At 51.7% G+C, this 27901-nt stretch overlaps 2 protein-coding genes across 3 annotated transcripts; one reads left to right on the forward strand and one right to left on the reverse strand.

The window, feature by feature from the left end:
• Positions 1 to 234: 234 nt before the first annotated feature.
• Positions 235 to 8580, reverse strand: LOC138061114 (WW domain-binding protein 2-like). Its single transcript, XM_068908978.1, has 8 exons — positions 8575 to 8580; positions 8151 to 8402; positions 7243 to 7363; positions 6120 to 6209; positions 4113 to 4199; positions 3778 to 3873; positions 2195 to 2276; positions 235 to 1530 (listed from the first exon to the last, which is right to left on the reverse strand). The coding sequence occupies exons 1-7, from the start codon at positions 8578 to 8580 to the stop codon at positions 2212 to 2214; spliced, it is 717 nt and encodes a 238-aa protein (XP_068765079.1). The 3' UTR covers positions 235 to 1530; positions 2195 to 2211.
• A 1771-nt stretch (positions 8581 to 10351) lies between these two features.
• Positions 10352 to 27740, forward strand: CCDC78 (coiled-coil domain containing 78). 2 transcript variants are annotated; one of them, XM_009680272.2, is made up of 16 exons: positions 10352 to 11811; positions 12450 to 12642; positions 12891 to 13022; positions 13533 to 13619; positions 13899 to 14078; positions 17552 to 17725; positions 17816 to 17866; positions 18834 to 18922; positions 19536 to 19614; positions 20142 to 20267; positions 21395 to 21606; positions 22245 to 22419; positions 23132 to 23175; positions 24858 to 24924; positions 26397 to 26497; positions 27276 to 27740. In XM_009680272.2, exons 2-16 carry the CDS (start codon positions 12565 to 12567, stop codon positions 27400 to 27402), a joined length of 1722 nt encoding a protein of 573 aa, XP_009678567.2. In that variant the 5' UTR covers positions 10352 to 11811; positions 12450 to 12564; the 3' UTR covers positions 27403 to 27740. The 2 variants fall into 2 exon arrangements, 1 of the variants encoding a protein (XP_009678567.2); XR_011134763.1 differs by lacking the exon at positions 10352 to 11811 and adding an exon at positions 25351 to 25497 and having other exon boundaries at positions 12258 to 12642; positions 27276 to 27293.
• Positions 27741 to 27901: the final 161 nt, after the last annotated feature.

A 27901-nucleotide genomic window follows, 5' to 3' on the forward strand; every position in this document is an offset into this window, starting at 1 on the left:
GGCTCCAGGACTAGCACAAGAACTACCTCTTGGAATGGCTTTAGGGAGTAATTTGTCATTAATTGTCAAATCTGTGCAAGGAATCGCATCCAAAGGACTATGTCTGATCTGAAAGGCTGCTTGATGTTACACCTCAAGCTCCTGCTGTTGCTTTTTATGGCCTTTCTCTAAATATACTGGTTGTCAGCTGTCAGGTCTAGAAGTGCCTTACAGTGCTAAAGATTGGCCATCAGGCAGTCACCTGAATTTGGACTCATCCCTCGCTCTCGGCTCCGTCCCGAGCTGCTCAGACTGCCCGAGCGGAGGAAGCCGGAGAGGAGAGGATGGGCACGGGGGGCTCTGTTCGAGCAGATTCGCCCTACTGGGAAAGTCCCCTCGGTGGGTTTGAAGGTGTTTTTGCTGGTGTGCAGGGAGCGCGGCAGGACACCCCGGCCTGCTCTCTGCCTAGCAGGTGACTTGTGCCGCCTCCCCAAAGGGCTGCTTGGCCGCTTCCTCTGTGCTGCAGTGGGGTGCTCAGGGGAAAGCACATCCTGCTTGTTACTGGCTGCAGGCATGAAAGCTTCTCCCATCGCATACCCATCGCTCCCGCTCTGAAACACCTCAGCCATAGACAAGTAAGTGCTGGTGAGGTCCCAACACTTGGCTCTCCCAGCAAGTGATTGTCACTATCACAGAGGTTGGCAGGACCTCTCCGAGGTCTCTGGTCCATCCTACCTCAAAGCCTAGCCACCTATACCAGGTGTCTCAGGGCCATGTCCAGGGACGATCTGAACATCTCCGTGGATGGACATTCCCTGTCCCTTTCCCAGTGTCTGACCACCCTTTCAGTAACTTTCTTTTGCTTTTATCTAATGGGAATTTCACATGTTCCAATCTGTCCCTGCTGCCTCTTGTCCTCACACTTCACACCTTCAAGAAGAGTCCAGCTCTGCTTTCTCTGCCACCTCCCACGAGGTAGCGGCAGAGAGCAGCAAGATCCCCCGAGCCTTCTCTTCTCCAGGGTGAACAAACCCAGTTCTCTCAGCCTCTGCCCATGTATCATGTTTTCCAGGTCCCTCACCATCTTGGGGGCCTCTGTTGGATTTGCTCCAGTTTGTCACTGTCTATCTTGTCCTGAGGAGCTCAGACTGGACACAGCGTCAGGTGTGGTCCTACAAGTGCAGAACAGAGGGGAAGGATCATTTCCCTCGCCCAGCTGGCTGCGCTCGTGATGATACAGCTCAGGACGCTGATGCGATGCACAAGGATTGTCCTGGCTCCCATTTGGGGGAGTACTCCCAGGGGTGTCTCTTGTACCACTCAAAAGTACAGAACATCAACAAGCAGCTTTCACCTGGTCCCATCTCCCTCTGCACCCGTAATCACCCTGGGAGCCAGGGAAAGATTTTGTGTACGGGCTTTTCTTTCATTGCAGAGTGGAGATGACTGGAGGAAAACAGCCAGGGAGAGAAGACACCCAATCCATCACAGCTCTGTAACCAGTCTAGATTTAATATTCCACAAATATTAGTGGCTTCAGCTTCCTGTGACCTGGAAAGAGAAAGGACGGTGAAAGTCACTCACAAAATGCATCAGCCACCCTGCTTCGTCCAGGCACGGGGAGAGTCAGCCCGCAGGTGCCTGCAGTGTGCCTGCTGCGGGCGCTAGCTGCGCGGCGACACCGGTGCCACTGCCCAAATTGGTGCCTTCCTGAAACCACCTTCTTACATGCCCGTGCAAAATAAATTTGCGTGACTAGAAAAATGGGAAATCTTCCCCTGAAATGAACCTTCTCTAGAGAGGGGAGAAATTACATTCAGTGCATGGAAATCGCCACAGAATTGCTATTAATTGAGATGGGCTGTGGACGCAGTATGGGAAGAGAAGAGCACACGTCCTCATGCTGAGAACGGGGATGGGAAGTGTTTTGCCAGTCCCAAAAGCTGGGAAGAGCTCTGAACTCTCAGTTCACGGTATTCCTGGGAAACAACAGAGCTCTCTCCACTGGGGAGATACCGCAGTGCAGTAACAACTGGTGTGTGACCACCACTGCATTCGGTACTCCAGGTAACTGCAGGAACAAGACGGTGTCTCCCAGGGAGGCTGGCTAAATGCTGTCCATGTGCAGGGCAGTGTGAGAGGGGGCAGCTGGGCTCCCAGCGAGATCAATGTCCTGCTGGGGAGGGAAAAGCAGGGGCTGAGTCGGTGCCTCTACATTTCCACGCTGAGTCCTCAGTTCTGTTTGTCCTCCTGTCCTCTCTTCAGGATCTGGCAGCAGCAACAGTGCACCGGGTTCCCTGGTGAACAAGAGAGACAGGAGTCACCACTCGCACCTTCCTTGGCCGCTTCCCGCTGTGATGCGGAGGAGTGGGAGAGGGTGCACGCCTGGAGAAGATGTGCAAGGTGCCAGTGCGAAGAGCCAGATCCCAGACCTGCCTGTGCTCTCTTGCCCAGCTGGCCTCTGGGCTTGCTTTGGGGTAAGTTCAGCACAGGTCTGGTCTCCAGAACGAGCTTCACCTCTCCCCAGGGTGTAGGAATCCATGGTCCCTGCTAGCCTTGATAGACAGAGCATTGATAGCCTGTGCTCTGCCTGCTTGCAGGCTCCTCCTGACCAAGATACCATGAGCCCAGTGCGTGCAGCATCTGCAGCCCTTCACTTTCATAGACTAGAGGTGGCCGAGGCAGGGTTGGCTCTCTGTGTTGTCTGACCTGCTGGTAAAACCTCTGCTGGTATTTGAACGTGGCACCCTACAGGGTCTGAGTCATCCTTCTCCCAGCCTCAGAGCCATGCTAGTGACTTGGTGGCTGTGAGAAGCTATTTCCCCCCCAAGAGGGGCCCTTCTTGGGAAGCCAAGAAGGAATCTGTTTCCAGGGCAAAGAGTTGTGATTCTCTGGAAACTGGGCCCAAAATCAAAGTAGGGCCCTACAGAAACATTTGTCTGTTCAGGCCTCCTCCCTGGCGCTCTGCTCTGTCACACAAATCATTGAGAAAATGTAATTCATCACCAGTGAAAGATGAATAATTAAGTGCTCCAAACCCACAGATTAGCTAATCACAACTTCTTAGTCTTCTAACACTGTTCCCCATCCTCTCTCCAAAGAATTGCCACAAAGAAGTCAACACTTAAGGAATGACTCAGAGCTAACTACTCCTATCACACTTCTGTATGTCGTCTTCAGCTATGAACAGGCACAGCGCTAATCTGTACTAAGTCTTGGGGGAAGGGGGAATGTGACATGGATGGTGTTTTTACAGCTGAAGTAGAAAGTATTTTTAGAAAATCTTGCCAAATATTTTATATGTCTGGAGAATAACATCTCCTGTTGTCAGGGAAACTGGTGCTGGTGCTGGTTACATTAAGCTAAAAATGCAAAAACGTGTTACTGTGCTCACACAGTTTGCGCCATGTGATTATGGGATATCTGGGCTATGAACCCCCTTAGTTTCTGTCCAAAGAGAGCCAGGATTTATGATGGTTCCAGTCGATGGGACTGACCCTTCTGTGGGAACCACGGAGGGCAGAAAGAGTCAGAGTCAAGCCTTCCAAATAACGAGCCACACACTGAATTATAAACTCTTGCAAAGTTTCATTGCCTGCGTGCCCCTTACAATGACCTATAAGAATTGAGAGCAGGTTAGAAACAGGCGAAAACGAGTCCTGGAGCTCCAGGACGATGGGACCCTGACATGTTTAGCTGTTAGCCTTGGACTTGGGTCTTGCTGGAAAGAAGTATTGCCCCCATCAAAGTGAAAAGCAAGAGGAGAGGCAGGTCCCCAGGGCCTTTCTTCCGACTTACCTCTTGGGCTGGCTGAGTCCACTTCAGAATAGGGTGGAGGTGCCTCTGGTGGGCCAGGATACGGCGGTGGCCAGCATGGCAACATGCTGAAGGGACCTGCCAGGGGAGACTCTTCTCACTGCTCCAGGTGTGGACAGCCCAGCCACCCCCCTCCAAACCACTCCTCACTGTGGGAATGCCCTTTGGAGGCAGCAGGAAGCCTTAGCTTGACTCATCCAAGCTCCAAAGGAAGGCTTTGCTCATCTCCTTTGCCAACCTCTTCCAAAAGAGTTGAGCATCAACATTTTGGGCATCTGGCTTTCACCTCAGAAAAGCACCAAGGATTGGGAGCATACGCTGAGCACGGGGTGCAGACGGGTGGGCATAGCTGAAGATGGAGGCAGTCGGATATTGCTGCAGGTTCACAGCCTCTCGCAGTGTGTCTGTTTTAGCAAATAGGAAAAAAAGAAAAAGCTAGTACAAGTGACCCTGGTGTTCTGGAGCTGGGGACCTCAAAGTGCTCTGCAGGAACTAAGCTGACTCCTGGAGCGGGGAGCAAGGCCGCAGTGGAGATGAAGGCAGGGAATGGGACACACTCTATGGCAGGAGCTGGGTGGAGAGGGGCTAGGCCCAGGCCAGCGTGAGGCTTTTCTGCTGGTCCCAACTCACTACAGAATTTCACATTTCCCTTCCCAAATACTTTCAGACTGGGAAGCGGCCTGGGAATCACGTATGAGCCTGCCTGAAGCTGCCACACAAAAGGCAAGAGAAGCTGGGGAAGTGACGGGAACTGCTGCTAGCAGGAAGAGGGCTTGTTTGTTAAGAGAACATGTCTGCGTCAGGCATGCAGGCCAAACTGCCAATACAGCTGCTGACCGTCTAGTCTGGCTGCCACTACCATGAATCCTTGAGCTAAGAAATTCCTCCGTGTTTAAATGGGCTTTCCCAAGTACTTTACATCTTACCTTCCTTACTTCCACCCCGCCCCACTGGTATTTGCTGTCTGCCCACGCTTCTGTTAATCCTAGCCCCTATCTATTATGCTAAATCATTTTTCACTTGAAAAGTCTTGCATTACTTGAGATAGGGACCTACTATTGGAGGCTTAACAAAAGGTTTCAACAGCTGTTAGCAAAGTTTCTAATTGCCATTTCCGAGTGTCAGATCTGCCTTGTACATCCATTGGTGTAATTACAGAGTGTTAAATGTCACGTTTGTTCAGAGAGCTGAGAAATGTGGCTGATGTTTCAGTTGCTCCTGGGAATGTTAATTACCTTGCTGGTGTCCTACACATCCCACAGGAAACTGTGTCACCTCCACTGGCTTGGCTGGTTTTACCAGGACAGATAATGACTTTCCTGGGACATGACTCACTCTCAAAGTGACATGGGCTACCACCAGAGATAGAGAAGGGAAATTTCTAAAATTTCTAAAGTTGGGTCCCAGAGTAGAATGGGGAAGCCCTTCAGCAGGAGTGTTGGAGCCTGTGGGGACACGGAAAGCAGAGAGAACCTGTCCCAAAAGTGAGCATCACTCAGAAAAAAACCTGCGAGCAGGGCTTGGGAAACAAAAAAAGTGTGGGGAGAGTTCTGTATTACAAGATCTGCAAAACTTCAGAGCAACCTCTTCCCCAGCCCTTAGCCTATCTGTAGAATAGGGGCAGCAGCTGAGCGTGGGGAAGGCAGGAGGAATTCCAGGTGTGCGTGGCACGCATAGGGGTCCGGCTGAGTCACAGCACTGTGGGGAGATGGGTGCTGAGCTTGGCTTGTGCCTTGTTAGCTCTTGGGTGTTTTCTCTTTCTCTGGGCCTGGCCCAGCTGTGTCATGCAAAGAATGAGAGCGAGGAGGCTTATCTCCCTCTGATATAGCTGCCCTGTCTAACTGATGCTAAGAGATGTCTTCCTTAGAGAGCTAACACAGAGGGTCTGCTTATGGGCCCAGGATGCCGCTGGATCAGCACAGCCAAACCTACCCCAGGCCCCCATGCCAGTGGCAGGGGCACAGGGCCTGGCAGATTGCCCTGCACATATCTGTGCTTTTATTCCCTCCACCCTCTGACTGCTCTGCCTTCTCAGGCCCAAAGCAGTGTGTGCCCCCCCTGTGCATTAGGGTGCCTTCTTGGCATCGCCCAGATTCCCCAGGATTGCCTGTGTAATAGGGTAGATATAATGGGAGAAAAGGTATTTTCCACATTTCCTGAAAGCTCTTTAGAACTGGATATAGGCTTCCTACTAGTGTATTTTGTAACCAGCTCTGTAGCCACTAGTTATGTGGTCAGACATAGTTTAAAGTTAGTTATATAGCTGACTTCTGTCTGACATGACACAGAGCAGAAGGAAACAGTCTGGTCATCAGGAAACTCACCTGATGAGCGCAGGTCTTGGATCAGGCTCAGGCAGGCGCTAGCTCCATAGGAGAAGATGAATTTGAAGATTAAAGCTCCACGGATGGAGGCTAAGCAGGTGAGACAGGAATGAGAATATGCTGGAGTCAGTGGAGGGACCACACACCTTCCTCATGCCAGAGACTGCACTTTTATTATTCTCTGCTCTGTTGATTTGCCTGCTCCCATGCTCTTCCCTGCCTGGCTTCTCCCTGGCTGTCATTCCAGAGGTGTGAGTGCAACACCCAGCCAACGCCTGTGAAGCGATTAAACCTCATCCTATCCCAAGTTAACATTGCCAATGGAGCAAGGGGACATCCTTAGCTTCTTTGCCTTCTTCTGTCATGTGCCTGAATGGACGTGCCTGGAACAAGCCAGTGAAGGACAGGGAGCACAAGACCCTGGGTCCAGCTCACCCTTGGAACAAGTTACTGCTGAAAGGTTCCCCTCACTGCAGTTAGATGTCTAGTTGCGTGTTGTCTCAGCTTAAGTTACAGTCCTTCCTTTACAGTCACTGAAGGAAAATGCCTCTCCAGAGCATGAGTAAATTCCTGCCTAACAGCCAGGACTCACCCTCTGAAGCTGCTCTTTGTCTTCCTTGACTATGAAGGAAGCTTGGGAACCACCTGGATTTATCACAGCAGTTAGGAAAATGAATCCCACTTTCAGTGATCTATTGGGGGTGGAGGTAGATGTTCTTCAGATGATTTTGATGATCTATTGGGGGTTAGGCAGCTGAGGGAACCCTCCCCGAATGAGCTGTAGCTTAAGGATTTGTAGCAAAGGACTTGGGAGGGTGTATTTTCATTGAAAGTGTATGAATATCCCAGTAATTTAACCCAGCCTTGCCTCCCTGTTCGTACAGAAGAAGGCAATAGGCAAGTGTAACGGAGGCCCACCTGCCTATTTCTGATGAATAATCCAAATCCCCTTTCCCTGTTTAAAGTTTCATCAGATTGAGGTAAATGAGCCCTTCCCAGGGTCAGAGCACCTTTTCTGGGGACTCTTTGGGGTCACAAAAGCCAACCCACACCATCTGCCAACTTTGAGACACAGTGACCCACAGCAATGTCTGGCCGGAGAGTGAAGAGGTTCAGCACATACTAATGGTCCCTTTGATATGCTGCTGCTTGGTGTTTGGCTCCTCCCCGATCGCACAGGTGCCCAGCAGCTGAAGTGGAAATCGAATAGTGGTAGAGCCCTTGGCCTTGTGGTGGAATATTATCTAGAGGAACAGAAAAAGAAATCTTCCAGGATGCGTGTTGTGAGTACGGTTGCTTGTGGAAGGAGAGGGCAATGCTCAGAGGACTTGCCAACAGCACTGGAGGTGGTGCCCTCACAGTTAGACAGTTCAGGATGGTACCAACTATCATGCCCTCCTGCTGCACTTGGCTCCCTTCTCCAGGGCTCACACTGACTACTAGATCCCTGATTCAAACTGCCCTGTCACCGTTGAAAGAAATCAAAAAATGGGAGGTGGGGATGGTGATTCCACAGCTGCTGTCTGATACCACGCGCTGACCTTCAGCAGGAGCTCTGCCTGCTCACGGGCCACGCTCTCATCAGGATGGAGGAGACCTTCTCTTTGCAGCTTGTCCCTCTGAGGGCCCCACGTTCCCATACATTCTGTGGTGTAGGGATGGGAAGAAAAGAGAGCAAAGGGGAGCTGTTGCATTGCTCCCTGGTGATTAGTATTGCCAGTTGGGGGAATGGCTTATCTTTAATGGCAGGAACCCAGCCAGCCAAGAAGGGAGAAGAGTTGGTGAGATCCCTATCTTGTCTATCCAGCTGCAAAACTTTCTTTTTTATATCTACATTCACTAAGCTTTAGTAAACAACTACAGACAGCTCCTGCAATGGCCACTTAGCATCCTCAGCACCGGCCACAGGCTGGTTTCTTCTGATAGCCTCCCCCAGGGACAGCCGCGGTGGTGATGCAGCGGGGAGATACTTCAGCACACGTGGAGAGGTTGCCAGCGTCAACGCTGCTGTGGGTTTCGCACGAGCCTCACCTTATACTGCGTCAGGTAGAGCAGGCCCCTCTTCGTCCCTTGCAGCTCCTCGGGGAAGTCCGTCGTCCCCTCCAGCACCAGCAGCACGTTACTGAAGTGAGCGAGAACCCTGCGACACAGGCGGATGGGGGAGATCAGCGGCCGAACCCGGAAAAGATGGGCTCCGCGGGCGGTGCGAGAGCGAGGCCCATCCGCAAGGAGCTGGGAACAGCCCCGCGGCGGCGCGTGCCCGGCGGTGGCGCTTCCCGGCGCCTGGCGGTCAGCGCGCTGAGCGGGCCGGCGACCCCACGGGCCGGCAGGCCCCGACGGCCCGGCCCGGCGCGGGGAAGGGCTGCGGCGGGCAGGCGGGCGCCCCGCGCCGCCCCGGCCCCGCGCACCTTTCCTGCGTGACGCGGCTGGCCCTGGAGAACTGGTAGCGGGTCACCTCCATGCCGCGGCCTGGCGGCGGGCAGCACCCCGGGGTGCTCGGGGTGACCGTGAGGTCACGCGCGGCGGCCGTGCTCTGTGAGCTCAGCCATGAGGTCACGCGCAGCGGCCGGACGCAAGGCCCGGCCGGGCACCCGCGGGCGCTGCAGGACGGCAGCAGCGGCACCGGCACGGGAGCCTCGCGTGGGGCCGGCAGCCCTGCCCCGGCCAACGCTGCTTCAGGATGGCTCAGGATTGTCTTAATTAACTTAAAAGCGTTAAAAGTGAAAAAAGGCACCCAGGGCCTGGGGGGGAAACCACGGAGCGAGGCTTGACCCAGGGCTGGCCCCACAGTACCCCAACCTGGGGCGGGGGGTACCCACACAGCCCCAGGTGGGGGGTCCCCATGGGGCAGGGCCCGACCCCAGGGGCCCACAAAGCCCAGGCTGTGGTTTCCCTATGGGGCCCCAGGCTGGGGGTTCCCATGGGGACCCCACAGAGCCCAGGCTGGGGGTTCCTTACAGGACCCCGGGCAGGGGGTCCCCATGGGGCAGGGCCCAGCCCCAGGGTCCCACAGAGCCCAGGCTAGGGGGTTCCCATGGGGCAGAACGCAGCCCCAGGACCCTACAGAGCCCAGGCTGGAGGGTCCCCGTGGGGCAGGGCCCAGCCCCAGGGTCCCACAGAGCCCAGGCTGGGGGGGTCCCCACGGGGCAGGGCCCAGCCCCAGGGTCCCACAGAGCCCAGGCTGGGGGGTCCCCATGGGGCAGGGCCCAGCCCCAGGGTCCCACAGAGCCCAGGCTGGGGGGTCCCCATGGGGCAGGGCCCAGCCCCAGGGTCCCACAGAGCCCAGGCTGGGGGGGGGGTCCCCATAGGGCAGGACGCGGCCCCAGGGTCCCACAGAGCCCATGGGGCTGGACGCGGCCCCAGGGTCCCACAGAGCCCATGGGGCAGGGCCCAGCCCCAGGGTCCCACAGAGCCCAGGCTGGGGGGGGGTCCCCATAGGGCAGGACGCGGCCCCAGGGTCCCACAGAGCCCATGGGGCAGGGCCCAGCCCCAGGGTCCCACAGAGCCCAGGCTGGGGGGTCCCCACGGGGCAGGGCCCGGCGCGCCCTCCCCCCGGCAGGGGGCGCTGCCGCCTCCCGCCCCGGCCCCGCGCTCCCGTGTCCCTCGCGCCGCCCCGTCGTCTCCTCCCCCCCCCCCCCCGGCCGGTGCCCGGAAGCGGCCGCGCCCCGTTCGGGCTGAGGCGGCGGCGGGGCCTTGTTCGGCCGCGCTGCCGGGGGGCCGGGGCCGGGGCCGGCCGCCGTCGGCTGCGCGAGCTGTGGCCCGGCTGGTGCCGGGGCGGAGGCGCCCCCGGCCGCCTCGGGCGCTGGGCGTGCCGGGCGGCCTGGGCCTCGGGAGCCCCGGGGCCGTTTGCGCGTGGCGCAGCCGGGACGGGGCTGTTGTGGCTCCTGCCGGCCTGGAAGCGTCCTCGACGGGAAGAAGGACGAGTGAAAGAAAAACTCGGCGCAGAAGTGGCGCTTTAGCTCTTGAGTGGGGGATTAACGGGAAATAGACGTTTTTATTTTTGCCCGTGAGGGGTGATGGAGGCCTTTGGCTGCAATGACGTACTGAATTGTCATCCTCGCCTGATCTGCGCTTTGTGGCAGACGCCAGGACACGATGTGCTTTGTGTTTCCGGACCAAGAGAAAAGGGATTGTTGTTTTGTCTGGTGTTGGTGCAGTACCTGGCACGATGGTGGTTTTGCTGCATAACTTATATATGTTCTCGTGTGGCTTCTCAGCATTGCATTTGCTAGGTTATGCATCTGCAAAGAAGTGAGTTACAGGGAAAGTAAGAAGAATTGAGTTTCCCAGCTTACAGAGGAAGTTTCATAGGGTTACTAGAAGCTCAATTAAAATACCTCAGTTGTTCTAAGAATTTGATAGTCCTGTTTGCCTAACACCTGCCATTTCCAGTGTTTTAAATTGTTCTTGTGTTTCTGTGACGTAGAGCAAAATCAAAGACACCCAGGTGCACGCAAGCACCCCCGCACGTAGGCTGTAGCACGGTGGAGTTGCTCACTTTGCTGACGTCCTGCGGAGCGTCCTGCTTGGCCTCATGCCCTGGGCTCCTCGGGACCTGGAGGAGCTGCTCCCGGACGAGCGGGTGTCTGTCGAGCTGCCCAGCAGTGGGAGCAGGGGAGGGGTTGTCCCTTGAGCACCAGCGCCTGAGCCAGTCCGCCTGTGCCTCCCTCCGCGCCGGGGACTGACCGTCCTGGGAGGGCAGGGCTGGGACGGAGGACAGGCATGAGACAGCGTGTGTCTGGGGAGCAGAGCTTCGGAGCGTCTCATTAGCGCACCAGGGCACCCGCCGGAGACCTCTGAATATCCCAGTGCCTGTGGGCGGTGTGTGAATTTGGCTTCCTGCTAGGCAGTGGGTGTGAAGACACTGCGAATTCTCATCAGCGCTTTCATTACCTTAATAAAATTACTTAAGGGCTATTAAGTTCTGCAGAAAAATAAGATGTAATCGCCTGTTTCATTAAGTCATCCTTCCCTGAGCCCCCCGAAAGCTCTGCCACTAGATCTCTCTTCCATGTCCGTTTGTGAAATCCACCCCGAAGTGTTGTACGCTCTGCTCTGCGCAGAGCTTGTCTCAGGATAGCCCCCTCTTTCCCTCTTCTGTAGTTTTGGCTTCAACAGGTACTAAGGAGTTATTCAAAGCTGCCTTCTTTTTGAACATTGTATCATCAAAGCTTTTTTTCTGTAAGAGACAGATTCTTACCTAAACTCATATGCTCAGCAGAAGCAGCAGAGAAAACAGGCTGACGTGAGAATAAGACCTGGCATCCCTTTTGCCCCATGATTGTCGTTCACCAAGTTTTCCCAGCATTATCCATTTTGTCTCTAGCACTCATGGGCTAATGACACAGGCTCTGTTCAGTAGTTCCCGTTTTGTACACACGTGGGAAGTATCCTGCTCAGGCGCAGACAGTCACCAGTTGGTGTCAGCAGCATTGTACAGACCAGCACAAACCAGCACTGTCTGGGCTAATGAGAGTTCAACATGCCTCTAACCGTGAGTGAGCATTGACTAACGAGCTGGTACAAATTCCTCTGAGTCTGCAGTGAGACAAAGTTCAGCTATGGCGATGACTGATAGAGCCATAAGGGAAGCAGATCTTCCTTGGAAAACTGCTGGCACCGCTCGATTTAGATAACTCCCTTATATGTCCTGGGAGGCATGCAACTAGCTTTTGTAGGAATTCACTTCAGTGTATGTTTTGTTTTAAAACTTGCTTGTTTTTCTGTATAGCATCTCTGATGCTAAGTGCTAAGTTTCCTATCATCAGCTGTAGCTTGGTCGAAGCTCAAAGATGCTGATACCCTTTGGGTTGCTCATTTGGCCTTTCGTAATTGTGTTACTGTCTTTCCTTGATGACATAGGAGATACAAGTACTGTAGAGATGAGGATAAAATTGCATGAGAGCAAGTCAATATTAGATGCTACTGGACAATCTTGGCCCCATTGGTCTGGTTCATGGGAGAGAGGCCTGAGTTGTGAAATTTAAATCCAGATCTGAAATTCTCTGAAGATCCCTGCAACAGAGACTGAGGCCATTCCTGTAGCATGGATTTGAAGCGTAGACTATGTAAAATATAAATGCATTAGTGCTTCCCGGGGTGGGGGGGGGGGGGAAGCATATTACTTCACTAGGGGTGTTAAGCTTCTTGTTTAAAGTATCTGCTATATGCTATTTTAGGAATATGGATGCCTCCTGAAAAGTGTCACTTCTCTTCCTCTAACATTGCCTGGGGTGAGCATAATAATTTGCTCCTCCTTAAGATCAAGGTGGATGCCGCACCCTCTAGCAACCAAAGTTGATAGCAACGTTCCTTGTGTTCCTTTCCCAGAAGGAAAAGTTGCTGGCTGTCACAGAGATCCTTAGACCCTTCCTTTGCTCTTTGGTCACAGCCTGCCCAATATCCTGCAAAGATCCTGGCTTCCAAGCACTGAGCCAACAAACACATGGATTTTGGAAGTGCTACAGGGAACGAGAGCATAAGTGCTCTGACAGAGCAAGCGCAGCATCTTGCTAATGAAAATGTAAGTATGAAGGTCTGCAGCCCCTTCCCTGGTCGGTGAACCAGCACTCTGAGAATGAAATCCTAATTACAGAGGGAAAACGGGAGCTGACAACCTCATCTACAATCTGTTAAAGCTGTGAAAAGCAGCATTTTGTTACTGGATGTGCTCTGCTCTTACCTTCCGCACTGTGATGGGAAAATAGCAAGGCAGGGAGAGAAGATCTGTGCTTGCTGGCACCAGCTGCTGGAGCTGTTCTGTGTTTCTAGGTGCAGTTGCAAGATCGGGATGAGAGGCTGTACACAAAGCTTGGAGACATGCAGGAGAGGATGGGGAAGCTGGCTGGCTCCAAAACAGATTTGTCAGCCAGACTGGTCTTCAGTGAAGAGGAAAAACTGAAGGTAACACAGGCACTTAGGGAGCTGGAGAGAACTGAGCTATGAAGCCTTATGAGCTCAATAGCTCTGCAGTGGAAAATCTAGTGAGAAATGTCAGTGCCTCTCTCCAACGGGGTGTGTGTTCCCTACAGCCCAGACTCTCCTGTAGGTGTTTCGACTAGTAGGACTGACAGCTGTCTCGCCAGCTTCCCACACTTCTTCCTTCTGGCATAGACCAGGACCGCAGGGATGTTTCTGTTTAGTTTTTCCTCTTTGAGGATTCTGTACTTGCCTTTTTATTTGGTGTGTCTGAGGGGCATCGTGCTTCAGTGGCAAAAGTCGGCCTTGTCGGAAGCTGTCCCCGGCTTTCTGCAGTGTTCCTCTTTTGCTAGTGTTCAGGTAAAAGGTGCAGCTGTGGGTCCTTTCAGTACTTGTGTCTCTGGGTTTCAGTTCCCTGTGTGACCTGTTGAAACAGTATGTTGGCCTCAGAAGCAGTCCATGGTCTTTATAATGTCCTTTCTCTCTCCCTCCTAGATTTCCAGAGACCTTGTGGATCTCCAGATTGAGACAAACAAAATGAGGGAGCAGTATGAGACAGAGAACTTTGAACTGAAAAATATGGTATGTGAAGGTTAAAGTAGCCCGTCTCTGTCAGATACCTTTACCCAGCACTGCAGTTTAGTTACACGTCCATCTTTGCTTTGTTTGTTGCTTGCAGTGATCTTGTAGCTTTAGCTAGAGTAGTGAGTGAGTTCCCCCATTGCCCCAGGGCCCATGAAACTCACGTGAAATTCATCTCTTTGAGTCGTAGTGTGCAAGAACCAGTCTGACCAAATAAGTGCCTAGCAATTGCTGCTGGTCCCTGTCACATAGCTTAAATCTGCTGCCTCCCCACTGCAGATCCTGTCCCTGGAGAACCGTGTGCTGGAGCTGGAGGTCTCCAGTGAGAAAGTCGCAGGGGAGCGGGATGCCTTGCAGGCACGTCTGCACGCAGTGGAGACCAATCGGAAGGAGCTGGCAGATGAGTACATCATTTTGAAAAGCAATTATCTGGCACTAGGCAAGGAACTTGACCAGGAGGTGAGACGGCCTATGGAGGATCTACAGACAACTCAATTAATTGTCTTTGGGTTGGTTAACCAAGTCGCAGAGCCAGCTCAGGTCCAGTAAGGTTTATTAGTTGGGACACAGCCTAGCTTGAACATGGCTGTTCTTGCTTTCTGGGCCCAAGGATTTCAAGTAGTGTGTCACACTGGCTTGCAGAACCTGCTGTGGTCCAGCAGGGATGGTGCTGAGCCCATGCTCAGAGAAAGGGCCAGGTCCACACTGATTGTGTTACATGCTGCTCTGGATACCTTGTTGTCAGAGTCTTGCTGTTTTCACATTATCCCGGATCCCCATCGCTGGCAGTAATGAGGAGTTCCCTGCAGGTCTGTTAGGAGTGCATGTATTTCAGGTCCTTCTTGACTTCCAGCGTGCTTTGTTTTCCTTTTTTCTGCATAGTTTTCCTAGGCTGCATGTGAACTGTTTTGTAGTCACTCGCTGCATGTGGTGACGAGAAGGGATTGAGAGTTTTGAAGCTGACTAATTTATAAAAAGACAGAACATAAGCAAATCACTGATTGTCCCTTAAAATGTAGTGAATTTCCTGGTGACTGTTAGCGTAGTGATTATTAACTAACGTCTTTCAGACCCAAGTTCATGTATTTCTTTAGCATGAATAGCTATTTTAATAGACCTTCCTCTCCTCCCTCCTTCCCCCACCTTCTTGCTCACTTCCTTTTCAAAATGGATTTGGGGACTGACACACTCTTCCCTCCTTTCCTTGGTGGATATTTCAGCTTTATCGGCTTCATGGCCTGGTTTACTGTGCAGTCTCACTGCCTGCTGTGCTGGCCCTGTGCAGGGCTGTGATGGAAGGATGCGGGGCTGGGACCAGGTACGCCGGTTTAAGCAGTGCTGCAGCTGAACGTCGCCCCGTGGCTGACAAAGCCACACCAAGCGTGTGTGTCCGTGCCCCTCCTTGCCTCCCTGCTACCTGTCCAGTCTCTTTTTATGGTGAACATCCTTCTGCAGGGATCAGTTAGAGCAATATGTGAGGTCATGAACATCCAGTTGGAGATGAGTTAGTGACTCCTGTGAAGTCACCCCTCTTAGCGCGACTGCGACACCAAATGATGTACGTGCTCTTTGCCTGCTCCAGTTAGAAATTGAAAAACCGGTCTCAGCTAATGTGTTACACCTTGCAGCTGGGATGCGTGAAGAGCACACGCACGCAGACCGTCATTTGTCTCCTGTAAGCTGAGTGGTGGTAATTTCTTAGGAGGAGGCAAGCTCAGCTGCTTGCAGGGTTGTGAACCCCCCCACACACCCCCATCCTTACCTTATCCTGCGGGAGCACGAGGCAGGATGCGTGCAGCGAGCTGCTGAGACACAGTGCCGCCAGCTTCGCACAGGGATTTCACAGCGTTTAGTAATCTTAGTTACTTCTCGTCCCCAAGGGGATGCAGTATGTTAGTCAAAAATTGGATTTTCAGCTTGCTGACATCTGTAAATGATGATTTTAATGGGTTAGTGGTAACAGTGTACCGTTTTCATATGGATCCTAGAGTGTCTGTATCAACCTCCCTGTTTTCTGTGAGAGAAAAGTGAAGCGCATGGATTAAGCTATTTGCCTGGCTAACATCCTGAAAAAGTGGTGAAGCAGAGATCAGAAGCGAAAGGTGAAATCCTTGGCGGTAGTTGGTAGGATCAGGATTTTACCCCAGTTTCTTGGCTCTGACTACTGAATATCCCTGCCTGAAGCAAAAGAAACTGCGACTTGGCAGGTTAGGACTTGTCGCAGTATGGGCCTCTTGCTCATTATTTTCCCAGTGTGGACTTTCCCAAAGGAAATGGCAATGGCAGCCTGCGGTTCTGCCCCCTCCCCTTCCCCAGAGCTCTTCTTAGCAGACAATGAACCTTTTACACATTCCCAATTACAAGTGCTACTTGTGACCTTGCCAATATGTTGTCATGGCTGCTTGGCACAGAAGCAGCTCTGCAAGCTCATTCATGGTCCCTTGTACGGGAACAGTTAGAGTCTCTGAATTGTTACAACCCCCATTGTATGTCCTGATTCACAAATCGCTCTGTGTCTGTCCAAGGCAAATGAGACCGGCTGAGCTGGCCTTTCCTGTCCCTGGGGAAGTGCCTTCCATAAGATGCCAGTCAGTCACTTTGTGCCTGTTTTCTAACTTGCTGTAAATTCTTCCTTTTCAAGACTCTGACCTTTTCTCAACTCTCCATTTCCTCCTCCTCTTTTGTTCAGCGGGCTTACACAGTTTGTATCGGGCGATGCAAAGTGAGGCCATCCGAGGGAACCCAAATGGCTATGAACCAGTTCCATGCAGGGGTTTTCCCTGGAGGAGGGCCAGGGTTTAGAGCACATGGGAGGCAGAGAAGCCCATCACAGACCTGGGACTGCCTCTTTCTTTTGCTAGCCAAAAAAGCTGGTACTTCTGCTCCTGTGTGACCCCCTCTGATCAAATTGTCAGCTCTGACAGCTGCAGATGGATCGTTTTCAGTTAGAGAACAAGCAGCCTGTCTCTGCGTAGCTGTCAGTTTTCACAGCTGTATATCTCACCTCTTTGTCAGTCTCTTTTCTCCTCTTCTCACTCCCTCAGCCCACCCTGTGCTATCTTTTGATAAGCTCCTCTCTACAGGGATGACTCAGATGACCTCTGCCTCCCATCCTCCCGATTCACTGCCATGGTAACAATTACTCAAGCTTGTCCCCAGTCATAAACCCCATCAAAGCTTTGTTATCTACATAGAAACCCTCCCGTGAGACATGAATTCCCCCAGTGTTCCTTCCAGATCACCTGTAACAGAGCCTTTCTCATTCAGATACTCTTTATCTTTTGGAAATGTGTCACTTCATACCAGCACTGCTTTGAATCTCGCTGCCTACACTGCCCGGTACTGTGGGCTGTCTGCTTCTGGAGGTATGCATTCAAACAAAACTGGAATTAGCTGGGTGGCGTCAGCCTAGATGGATGGATATTTGTCCATTCTCTGTTACATTATGTAGTCCGGCGCTGTTCGAAGCCATTGTTCAGGAAAAGACATGCCCAAAAGTGCCGGAAAGCTGTGTGAGGAGTACAGAAATAGAGTAATGAGGGAGGCAGTAGGTCAGGACAGAGAGGTGTTGGCAGAGCTGTGCCCAGGACTGGACTGGCATTGGGGTGCACTGGCACAAGGATCTGTATCTGAATGTGAGTGTGAGAGCAAGACGGGCCAAGGCAGTAGGGTTACCTGTGAATGAATAATCCTGCATTCTATAGCTGATGCCTGGCAATGATACCTGTCCTGCATTTCCATGAGAATTAGAAAATCCACTGATATCTTTGGACATATGAGAGAGAACTAAAAATAAAACTTGCTTTCGGGAGGGGATGTGAGTGCCTGCTTTGTGTACGCACCAAGAGCAGTGGGTATGTGCTGAACAAACAGCATGCGGAGCTGGAGGGGCAGGATTTCAGAAGCTCTTTCCTTCTTGCTTGACCTGGCAGGTCATGAAGAATGAAGAGCTCAGCTTAGAACTGCTCAACCTGGCCAATGCCAGGAGCAACCTTCCCCATTCACAGGACAACCGCTACCACTCCCACGCCAGGGACGACGAATCCTCTGCTGAGCTGGAAAGAGTGCGTGCAATGGTCCACCGTCTCTCTGCTCGAAAGGTGAAGGTAAGGATCTCTCTGCCCCTGTCACCGGTCTGAGCTCTTTGGAGAACAGGGATCTAATAGGTGCCTCCTTCTGTCTCTTATTAAAAACAGCCAGAAGATGTAGCTGCCCCTGAGCACGAGCAGCGAAAGCTGGAGAGAAATGTGAGTGTGTGGGGGCTGCTGGATCCCTTGGGAGGCTGAGGCGGGTATTTATTCAGAATGTGGCAGGCAGCGCCTTGTACTAGCTTGAATTTTTTGGATGATCTGTTGCCTTTATTTTCTTTTTCGAAGCTGTGCAGTGAAGAAATTAGACTAAAATGACGCCAGCTCTTGGGCAGACAAAAGCTGAGACAGAGTTCCCTCAGTCAGTGCCACTGGGTGAATAGAGGCAGGAGTCTAAAATGCAACACGTCCATGTCTGCAAAGAGAATGTCCAGCTTAGAGGGAGGAAGGCCCGGTGGTGGGGCTCTGCAGTGCTTGGAGACTTGCTTTTTTTCTTCTTGCAAGCTAGAAGAATCATAGGATCAGTGGAAATAGGGGAAGAGGGCACCAAGGAATAGGGGGAGTGAGCAGAGCTGCAGTGTCAGGAGACACCCTGGCCAAATGTCTTGAGGGGTGCTCCAGTAAAGTATTTGGTAGGGTACAGCAGTGATCCTGGCTGGTTCTGAGGCTGCTTGGAGAGCAGCACAGAATATGGGGAATGTGCCATTATTTGAAAACTATAGTGGTGATAAAGCACCCAAAAGAGAGCAGAGAGATGTTTCCTGCCTTGTTCCCATGTGCAGTCTGTGTGATATCAGCTTGGGTTCCACCACAAGTTACTCACAGCTTCTCCTGGGAAGAAGCCTCCTTCCCAAGAAGAAGCGAGAATCTCTGAGAAGATTCCCAGAGTGAGAATCTCCCTTGGTGGAGTGACACCTGTGCACCATGTGCTCTCTCCAGATCAAACACTGCTTCTAGTGTCTTACAGAGTATTGATCACTCCCAGTTAAACCCCTCCTTTCCCCTGTATTTCACTTAGCAACTGGACTTCTGCTCAGTTGGAGGATCTCCTCACTTTTCCCCTGTTCAAGAATCCCTCTGTTTAGTTTGGCCATCTGTCTCACCTTCCTGTTCATTTGTCTCTCAGTTGCTTGGAAACCAAGATCACATAAAAGTGGAGCTTGAAAAGATGAAGAAAACCTATGATTTGCAGCAGCAGAAGCTGGAGGAGAGAGTGTGAGCGTTTGAGGACATGTCCTTCTGTTGTCTGGCTGGGCATTTATGGAGCTCTGCTGCAGAATCTGATCCTTGTGAACACAAGTGGAGGAAGCATCCCTTTGGTGGGGAGGTAGAGGGTGGGAAATGACTGTTCATCCTTAGAAGAAATGAGGCTTGGAAGCAGACTGATGTTTTCAAGGACCTCAAGAGAGTTAGGGATCTGCTTAAAAGTCAGTAGTGTTTAGGTATCTGAATGGCCTGTGCACCTTTGAGAGATCCGCCTTTAATGGTATGCATGGGGAATGTGTCCCAGAGATGAAGCCTGAGTCTCCCAAGTCCTAGACCTTATCTCTACAGCTCTTCTTCCATAAACAGGCTGGAATGGGGTTAGTGTCATGGCAAAGGCTGACCCAGCAGGGGCTGTACAGAAGTGCCCTCTCAGTGGGGAGGACGTTTACCTTCAGTTGCAAGAGTTCTGTGGTCTCTGGTTAGCACGTATCCGATGGTGGCTGGCAGCTGCTGCTTAGATATTTCTGTCATTCAGTAGTGATTGTCTTCTCAAAGCTGTCTGTGCTGGCTTATAGAGCAGTTCAGGGATTTAACATAACACACCTTCTTCCTGTATGCTTAGGATCACAATGGGGAAGGAGCTGCAGGAGGCGAAGAGAGCAATCCGTGACACCCAGCACAAACTGGCGGAGCAGTCAGCAGTAAGGGCAGGCTCTCTTCCACTCCCCGGCTCCAATCCAGGCTCTGGGACTGTCCCTGCTCTCATCCACTCCTCCTGTGGTAGAGAACCTAAGTGCAATGCATGTGATTTCCTGGAGATAGCAGTGGATGTCTAGTCCTGGAGGTACTCCGATAAGTCTCTCTCTCCAGAGAGATTGTCCTACCAAGCTGCTCCTCCCTATGCAGGTTGCTCCTCTAGATGTACAGAGTACACAGTGGGACATGCTCCTTGCCACAGCTGGTGGGAGGAATTTTGCTCACTGATGGTGAAAAGAAAGGCTTGGTGAAATCACTTGGGGAGAATTGCAAATGACTGGGTAGCAGAAGAAGATGGACTGTAAACATTTCCAGAGGACTCCTGTGAAAACCCAGGCCCTTCCTAACCTCTCTGCTCTAGTGGAATTGAGTATCTGGAAATGAAGTCCCCTTCTCTTTCTTCTTGAAGCTGTTAGTGCTCCCCGCTTGGCTGGCAGGTGAGGGCTGCAGTGAGTGTGTCCTCTGTGCCTAGGTGCTGCTCACCTCCCAGAGCCAGCTCCAAGAGGTGGAGGCAGAGAACTCCCGGCTCCAGCTCAGGCTGAAGGAGCTGAACGAGGAGTATCGCTTCCGGCTCACACAGTACATCAAGGACTTGGCGGTGGGTACCCCCGGCCCCAGGGGCTCTCCTTGCCTGGAGACGTCTCTCCCGTTGGTGCAGGGCTGCCTGCTTCTTGCGGGCTGCTGCTGTTTCCCTCCTTTCTGGGCTGCAGAGCAGAGCAGCAGAGGGGCTTGGGAAGCTGTGCTTGCAGTTGGAAGGGGTCTCTCAGTCAGGCTCTGGGAGGCCTGGGTGTGCCTTCAGCTTAGCCCCGGGGGAGGAGATGCCAGCCCCGCTCCTAGCCCAGATTTGCTGTATGGCCACACCAAACGGGCTGTAGGTTGCTGCTGGGACTTTCTTTCTTGTTCAAATTACTTGAATTGAAAGATCCTCTTATTTATTGTGGCTGCCTTCCAGTTGGCTTCTAATCTCCATTGCCCTGACAACTTCCCTCAGCGGGCCAGACGATGCCACTGCTGGCTTTGTTACCGCCTCGGTGTGCTGACTCCATGGTGACTCTGTCCCTGGAGGAAGCTTTGCCAGCCTCCGTGATCGATTACAGAACCGTGTAACGCGAGTGCCTGGGCCTCACTATAGGAACAAGCACCTTTGACAGAGTGCCGTGGGGCCTACAGAGCATGCTGAGGACTCGGCGCAAAGCCAGAGTTTCAGACAGGTTCAGGCCCTGATACCCGATTATATTCAGCAGTGGCTGGAAAGAGGTCTCTCTCTATCCGCCCCAGGTAGCAGTAAGCAGTTTTTGGCAAGGCCTGCTATTTAGGGAGAAGGACAGTACCAGAGAACGCAGTGTGATGATGGATCAGGAGACTAAGCAAAGGAATTTTTGCTAGTAAGAATAGTTCCATTTCTAACAGAGCAATGTCGAAATATCTCCTAGCTAATGGACAAGAGAGCAGGGCACAGTGGAAAGAATAAAGGACTAGAGATGGTAATTCCTAAGGCTGACTTGTATTTCCCTAGACTGGTCACTGATGTAGCACAGCTGCCTTCTCTGCCTTGAAGGAGCCTGAAGGAAGTTAATTAGCCTTTCCTGCACTTCAGAAATGGAAGATATGCCCTATTCTATGTGCTGTTATCGCAAATACTCCTGGACCTTCCCTGTGGGAAATGGGTTAAACGTCTTAGGGAACAACTTGATGGTCTCAATTTCCTTCTCTTTATGTTTAAAGGACTACATGGACAGCAAATCCAGCAACCTGAAGGGGCCTAGCAGAGGCCCAGCTGATCATGCTCACATGAAACGCTTTGTGGACAGCATGCTGAAGGATATCAAGGCTTCGCACAAGTCTCGGGAAGAGCAGCTAGCTGGAGCAGCACGTGGCTACAAGAAACGCATGAAAAACTTAGTCAAGAAGCATGAAAACCTGCTAATTGCTTACAGGTAGGCCTGAGCCAGGGACCAGGCTCCCTCTCTTTCTCTTCAGCTATTGCTGAGGACTGGCTACAAGAGCTCTGCAGCACTAGCACCCAGCCCCATTGCTGAGAGGGAGGCAAACAGCGGTCTCGCAGGTGGAGCAGAAGATTGGAAGTCCGAGCTTACCTTCGTACTCTTGAAAAGCCAGGAGTGAGGTCCTCTGCTCTGGGATCAAGGTGCATCTGGGAACAGGCCAGAGCTCCTCTGTGCATGTTTCTCCCATGTACAGTTTTTGGTGAGAGATTGATTCCATGCTGAATGGTGTGAAAATGCAGCGGTACCCCAAATAACTCCTACCTCACAACCCTTCCCTTCCCTGCAGTGCTCTCAGCCCTGCTCCACAGTTCTCTCAGCAGCTTGCGCTGTGGGAAGCAGAAGAAATGCTTGTGGCATAAGAGCCACAAATAGCTCTAGGACAAGCTTCCCTCAGAAACATCCTGAGAATATTGTGCATGCTACTGGGCTCTCCCACTTATCCCTTGCTGGCTCTTCCTGGTCAGAAGCCAGGAGGTCCTAAGCAAATGGTACCTCCAGCAGCAGCAGCAGCACTTAGTTTTGTTATTTAACCAAAGCTACTAGGGACTGACCCCTTTGGCTTGTTACAGGATGCAGCGAGAGCAGATCCAGGCCCTGGGCAGCAGTGATATGGACTCTGGCCCTGCTGAGTTCCACTTTTCCATCACAGACTCAGAGCTGCTGACAAACACAACCCAGGAGTTAAACCGGCTGCGGGAGGATAAAGCAAAACTGGAGATGGAATTGCATGAATTGCAGGAGAAGGTAGCGGCTGGTCTGCTGGCTTTACAGTGGCAGTGAAAAGGCATCGGTAGTGGGGGAGCATCTCCCAAGCAGATAGATTCAGCCTGATCTCTCCTCTTTCTTACTCATTCCCTAAGTGTTTGCTATGTCTCTGTGGCACACATGGGTAGTGCTTGCTCACTTTCTGATTCTGGGAAGAGACAGGTTGTCCAAGCAGCCCCATCACTGCTGCACCTCTGCTGTGTAGACGTGAGTTAATGTTAGATCCAGGAGTCTGGGCAGCCCCATAGGCTGGGGTCACTGAGCCCTCGGAGGGCTGAGCAGTAGCAGCTGTTAAGGGAGAGCTGCCAAGCCAGTAGACTCACGCGTTGGTAAAAGAACAGGAAGATAGGGCAAGGCTCGCTGTTCTGGAAGGTTTTTGCCTTGCCGTGAATAAATAACAGACCAGGAGACCACACTCAGAAACATGCCAGTCAGATCCCTGTCCTTCCAGTGATTCTGCCCAGGCGGAAGTGTGTTTCTTGATTTGCATGAGATACGTTTGTTTAAAAATGAAGAGGATGGGAGACGCTAAACCTTAAGATTGTCCTGCAGATCACTTCCTTGTCAGGACACTAGTGACTATTAAGAGCGCTAGGATATGTTGTGCTGCTTTCTTCAAAGTGACAGGGACTGTGGCAAGATTGCAGTGGTTTGATGCTTACAGAAAATACTGTTTTTCCTTTGCCTTCAGAAAAGACCGAAAGAAACCTCTGGCGCTGGGCTGTCCCCCAAGCAGTAAGTCCTGCCTGTTTCTTGGCATATTTGTAATTCTGAAGGCTCCTTGCTCTATGGTTCAAGAAGTCTTCTACATTACTTGGAGAAGGTAATAAATAGGGAGAAAGAGAGCTGATAGGGACTCGTCTGAGAGGAAAAGCCAGCTGTCATCTCAATGCAGCATTTCCTGTGGTGAAATGAGTTGGTCATTTGGGCCTTGATCCAAGAAAGCTCTTAAGCACATGTTTGATTTAATCATGTTTTTAGTCCCACTGATCTCTTTAAAAGCTGAAACTAAGCATATGCCTGAGTGCTTTGGAGGATCACAACCTGAGAAAGGCAAGTGAAACAACACCGAGTTGGGAAGGTCCTGTTTCTCCTTCCTCCCAATGCAGAAGCTGGGGCTGGAACACTTAGATGAGACTGTACCGATACCTCCCTGATTTCCTGACATACCATTTATTTGCTCATTTTGACCAGTCCCTTCTCCCTGCTCCATTATTCTGTTGAAACTCTACCCACCATAGTTATGGAGAGAGAGAGAGAACAAAGTGTAAGAAATCTCAGCTGGGATCTTTCTGCCTTTTAAAATGTGATAACCTAGCAAAAACAACCTCCGAGATTTTGGTAACTGGATTCCAACACTGAGGAGTTAGTGCCTGAGCCACTGGGCTCTGGAGTATCTCAGAGAAAAGCTTGAGCGCTAACCAGCCCCTGCCACATTTTCCATGCCGAACAATAACTGTAATCTCTGAGCAGATGCATTAATTTTGACAGACTCACTACAGACCAAGACCAGAACCTGGATGCTAGTGATGTATCTTGTTAAGGTTTTTATAGCTGCCAAGAGACTCCACACACTTGCATTTGTTTTCAGTATCCTGATGTTTTTTACCCTTGCTGTTACCTTGTTGCTCTAACTAGAGGAATGAAGGCTGGTATTAACACAGTACTTCAGCTACAACACCTGCTGTGATTCTCTTCTTTATCAGAGGTGTGTTTTTCACTGTTTATTGTTCTCTTAACTTCTGCTTCCGTGAAGTTTCAGCCATGATTTTCCAAGTACTTGGGCTGGGCGATTGCAGCCACCAGAGGGAACTCTCGCAGTCCCAGCACAGCCATTCTCCAGTCTATAGGCTGCAGAGCTTGAACACAATGCATTCCTCAGTTCATACAATCAAAATTCCCTGAACATCAGATGTGACCTGTATTTTGCTTATTCAAACTAGGACAGAATAGGAAGAACTTTCCCACGGTTAGACTGCACAGACAGCTCACCTATCCCACTCTGTGCTCAGAATGAGCGGGTTTGTGCTGAGAAACATAAAAAATGCCAGTGTTTGGCATTGATCGTACTCTGCTTTCTGTTTCCATAAAGTTCAATCCTGCAGTGTCAGGTTAATGACACTTTCTGCATGGAGTCATTTCTGATGTATGCATGTTGATGTGAACTTGGAACAAATCCAGCCATCGCAGTGGGAATTCCAGGTTGGCAGAAGGGCTATGACTCTCATTCCTGGGCATAGGGACAGCACTGCATGCCCTGAAGACGTTCGGGGCATCAGGATAGAAAAGGCTCTGAGCTCTGAGCTTTATGGTCTGGTGGACAAGAGTGTGTCCGGCCCCCATAAGGAGCTGCGTGACATGCAGATGAGCTGGCTTTGAATGTCTGTGCATGATCGAAATCTGCTTCTCTCTCCTAGGAAGCTGGATGAAGAGGGCTGGGCAGAGGTCAGGAAGCAGCTCCGGGAGTTTGCACATACCACCCAGGTACAGATCTTCTTTCCCAGCTCGTCTGAAACAAACTTAACATTTGTTCATGTTGTGAAGATTTGCTGCCCCAGCCAGGTGCTTCTCTGTGGCCAATGTGCTGCTCTAGACTGGGGCTTTGAGGCTTTCCACAGTGTCTTGCTGTGGCTTTGGACTCAGTGCAGCAGATGACTCTAGCAGGTCTATGGCCAGTAGTGTGCTGAGACTGTAGTTTCACTGCTACCAGAAGAAGTAGACTAGCCCTTATGGCTGCTCCTTCCTGGCCTATATTGCCTCCTTCCTTCTTTTAGCACAAGCGTTTAGGTATCTGTATAATGAATTGGATCTGTTTTTAACCTAGTCGAAACAACAGAAGTCTAGTTTGAATCTAGATCACCTTTCCAGTCTGGTTTTCCCTGAGTAAAAGGATGTTTGTACTGCTGATAGGTGGCCAGAGCTGGGACTGAGCAGCAGGGAGAGCTCTTTTCATTAGCAACCATGAGACTGTGGTGAGGTTTGCTGTGAGCAGGCTTGGCTGAGGTGGGGATCGCTGTCCGACAGCAAGCGCAGCAATGAGGGCTGCTTAGGAGAGGGGTAGGTATTGGGATGTTTGACGCAGCTGACTGCCATACACATACAGAAAAGCTGGGGGGGGGGGGCGGGAAATGCTTTGGAAATGAAGCAGGGGTACAACTTTCTGCTGTAGGCAAAGCTAGATGTGCTAACAGTCTGCTAACAGTCTGCTTCCATGCCATGGCTTCCTCTGTCCACAACAACCAGAGGAAAAGTTCTCATCTTCTCTACGTGGGTAAAGTTAAACACAGTTTAGATAAAGCCAAAAGGAGGGAGACAATGTGGCTGAGTGGTTGGAGTGCTGCAGTGGGAACAAGTCCTACTCCTGGCTCAGTTGTGGCTCTTGGGGGTAACCTCTGTCAAGCCGCTTCCCCACCTGCTCCTCAGATCCTCTTAGCGAAACAGGGATTGTGCAATTAGGTGAGATGGTGACTTACTGCCCAGAAACGCTGTGTGAAAACCAAACAGTTGTTATCTAAATGGGAAGGTCACTTCCCTTTGCAGCAAGCTGCTGGCTGAAAGGTGTGAAAGCTCTCTGTGTCCAAGTGCCAAATAGGAAAACCAGTCTACTGATTGCCTGTGAGGTCTCCAGGGGAGCGAAGAGCAGCTTGGCAGCCAGGGGTTACCATGGGTCCTGGGGTGGCATTAGCCCTCTTGCTTGCAGTCTGGTGGTTACTTGGTCCACCTGGCTAATGCCGTGAGGTGGCCATGCCTGCAGAAAGCTGGGCTATCATCACCAGGCTCCTTTCTCTAAGCACATCACTTTTCTAGCTGGTTCAGTAGCTTAATGCCAAGCAGTGTCCGGGCTGGGTGATGAGGTAGCTTCTTTTTTGGTATCGCTGGGCAGGAGAGGAGCCATGCCACCGCACTCCCATCTCACAGAGCTCCCCGTTTTCTCCATGCTTTTCTCACCCCTCCAGGAGGATTTGGAGACAGAGAGAAGCCAGCTGCTGACTCGGGCAATCGTGGCAGAGGAACAGGTGTCAGAGCTGCAGGAATACATCGATAAGCATCTTGCAAGGTGAGACGGAAGGATCCCCATTCACATATTCTCTGCTTTGTGTTCCAAGTTTATCTCCAGGGCTAATTGCCAGAGACACCGCCATGCCCACTGCTGTGTCAGCACCTGACATCGCTGCTGCCTTCCCACAGCACAGCTCATGTCACACAGTACATCCAGCTGTGAGGGCAGCTGGCGCCATCCGTCCTTCTGCATGGCAGAGGGGGCAGCATCTGGCCTGCCAAGGGACGTGTCTCCTTTGCCGTTAGCCCATCCTTTGAAGGAAGCTAAGGAAGAGAAGAGGTGGCTTAAAATCCCAAGCCTTCCAGCAGGCCCTGATTTAAGGTCCTCTCTCACTGGCATATCATGCCCCAAAGTGGGGAGAACAGCTGCTAGGGCAAGGAAGGGCAAGTACAACCAGAACAAATCTGTCATTGCAGTGGTCCAGCCAGGTGCCTGGCCTAACTCACTAGTCATCGCAGCAGTAAAGCTGGGTCAGACTCCTGGGCTCGTTGCTGGTGCTGTTACCTGGCATAGTTCATAAACACCTCTTCCTAGGGAAAACTGGGAGGAATCCAGCATGTCCCAAAGTTTACTAGGGTATTTCTGCTGGGCAGCGCGTGAGCATGAGCTGTGGTTTTGTATCTGTCAGGACTCAGATCTCGGTGTGGCTCAGTGCCCGGGTGCTGGCTGGTGTGCGTTAACTTGACGGTGCCTGTGTTTGAACTGCTCCTGTGAGTGAGCTATCACTCAGGGTCGTGATCACATGGGGAATGATGTTGCTGCTTCCCTGTTGCAGGTACAAGCAGGAGATTCTCCGGTTAAGGAAACTCGTTGGCAGCGAGGTACCACGTGCACTCAGCGCTGGGGCCACTGATACTCACTCACTGCAGAGATCCAAAAGGACCGTCAGCCATGAACTATAGCCCTTCCCCAGGCCTCCGAGAAGCAGCAGAATTGGAAGAAAGAGCAGGGTTTAAAAGGAAGGGGCTTTCAGTTCTGTGGACTGGCTGAGGCACGTATTCATCCCTTGGCTGAGGGCTGGGACATGCAGAGAAGGAAACCACGTGGGTGTTCTCAGTCTCAAATTAACAGTACTAAAATGGGACAAGACAACTGTGTCTTGTCTATCCTCTGACCCCTTAGCTGTAGGAATGGTTCTGATGTTCCCTGAGCACATCACAACTGGGGACACGGGGCCATTTCCCAGGCAGCTTTTTACTGCGTGACTGCAGTGACAGGTTCCCACTCTTGCCTTCTGCTAGGATGGTGCAATAACATTTCTGCCAGGTCAGACCCAGAGCAAGGCGCTCTGAGTCTAAGTGCTAACTCTGCTTCTGCCTCTGCCCCCTTCTGAGTTTGTGAAGGATGAGGCCAGGGAGGGTTCAGGCTACACTTTAGCTCTAAGAGGTTGGACAAAGGGGA

Source organism: Struthio camelus, chromosome 15, assembly GCF_040807025.1.
Source record: "Struthio camelus isolate bStrCam1 chromosome 15, bStrCam1.hap1, whole genome shotgun sequence".
In the NCBI taxonomy this organism is placed as follows: Eukaryota; Metazoa; Chordata; class Aves; order Struthioniformes; family Struthionidae; genus Struthio; species Struthio camelus.

Excerpts from the sequence above, each read along its gene's own strand:
- CCDC78 (XM_009680272.2), top strand. The coding sequence starts at position 12,565 with ATGGATTTTGGAAGTGCTACAGGGAACGAGAGCATAAGTGCTCTGACA. Across the intron at positions 17,726-17,815 it reads TCTCTGCTCGAAAGGTGAAG|CCAGAAGATGTAGCTGCCCC; the intron begins GTAAGGATCTCT and ends TATTAAAAACAG. Across the intron at positions 17,867-18,833 it reads AGCGAAAGCTGGAGAGAAAT|TTGCTTGGAAACCAAGATCA; the intron begins GTGAGTGTGTGG and ends TTTGTCTCTCAG.
- LOC138061114 (XM_068908978.1), bottom strand. Across the intron at positions 7,364-8,150 it reads TCTACCTGACGCAGTATAAG|ATAATATTCCACCACAAGGC; the intron begins GTGAGGCTCGTG and ends CTGTTCCTCTAG. Across the intron at positions 2,277-3,777 it reads GGACTCAGCCAGCCCAAGAG|GGAACCCGGTGCACTGTTGC; the intron begins GTAAGTCGGAAG and ends CTTGTTCACCAG.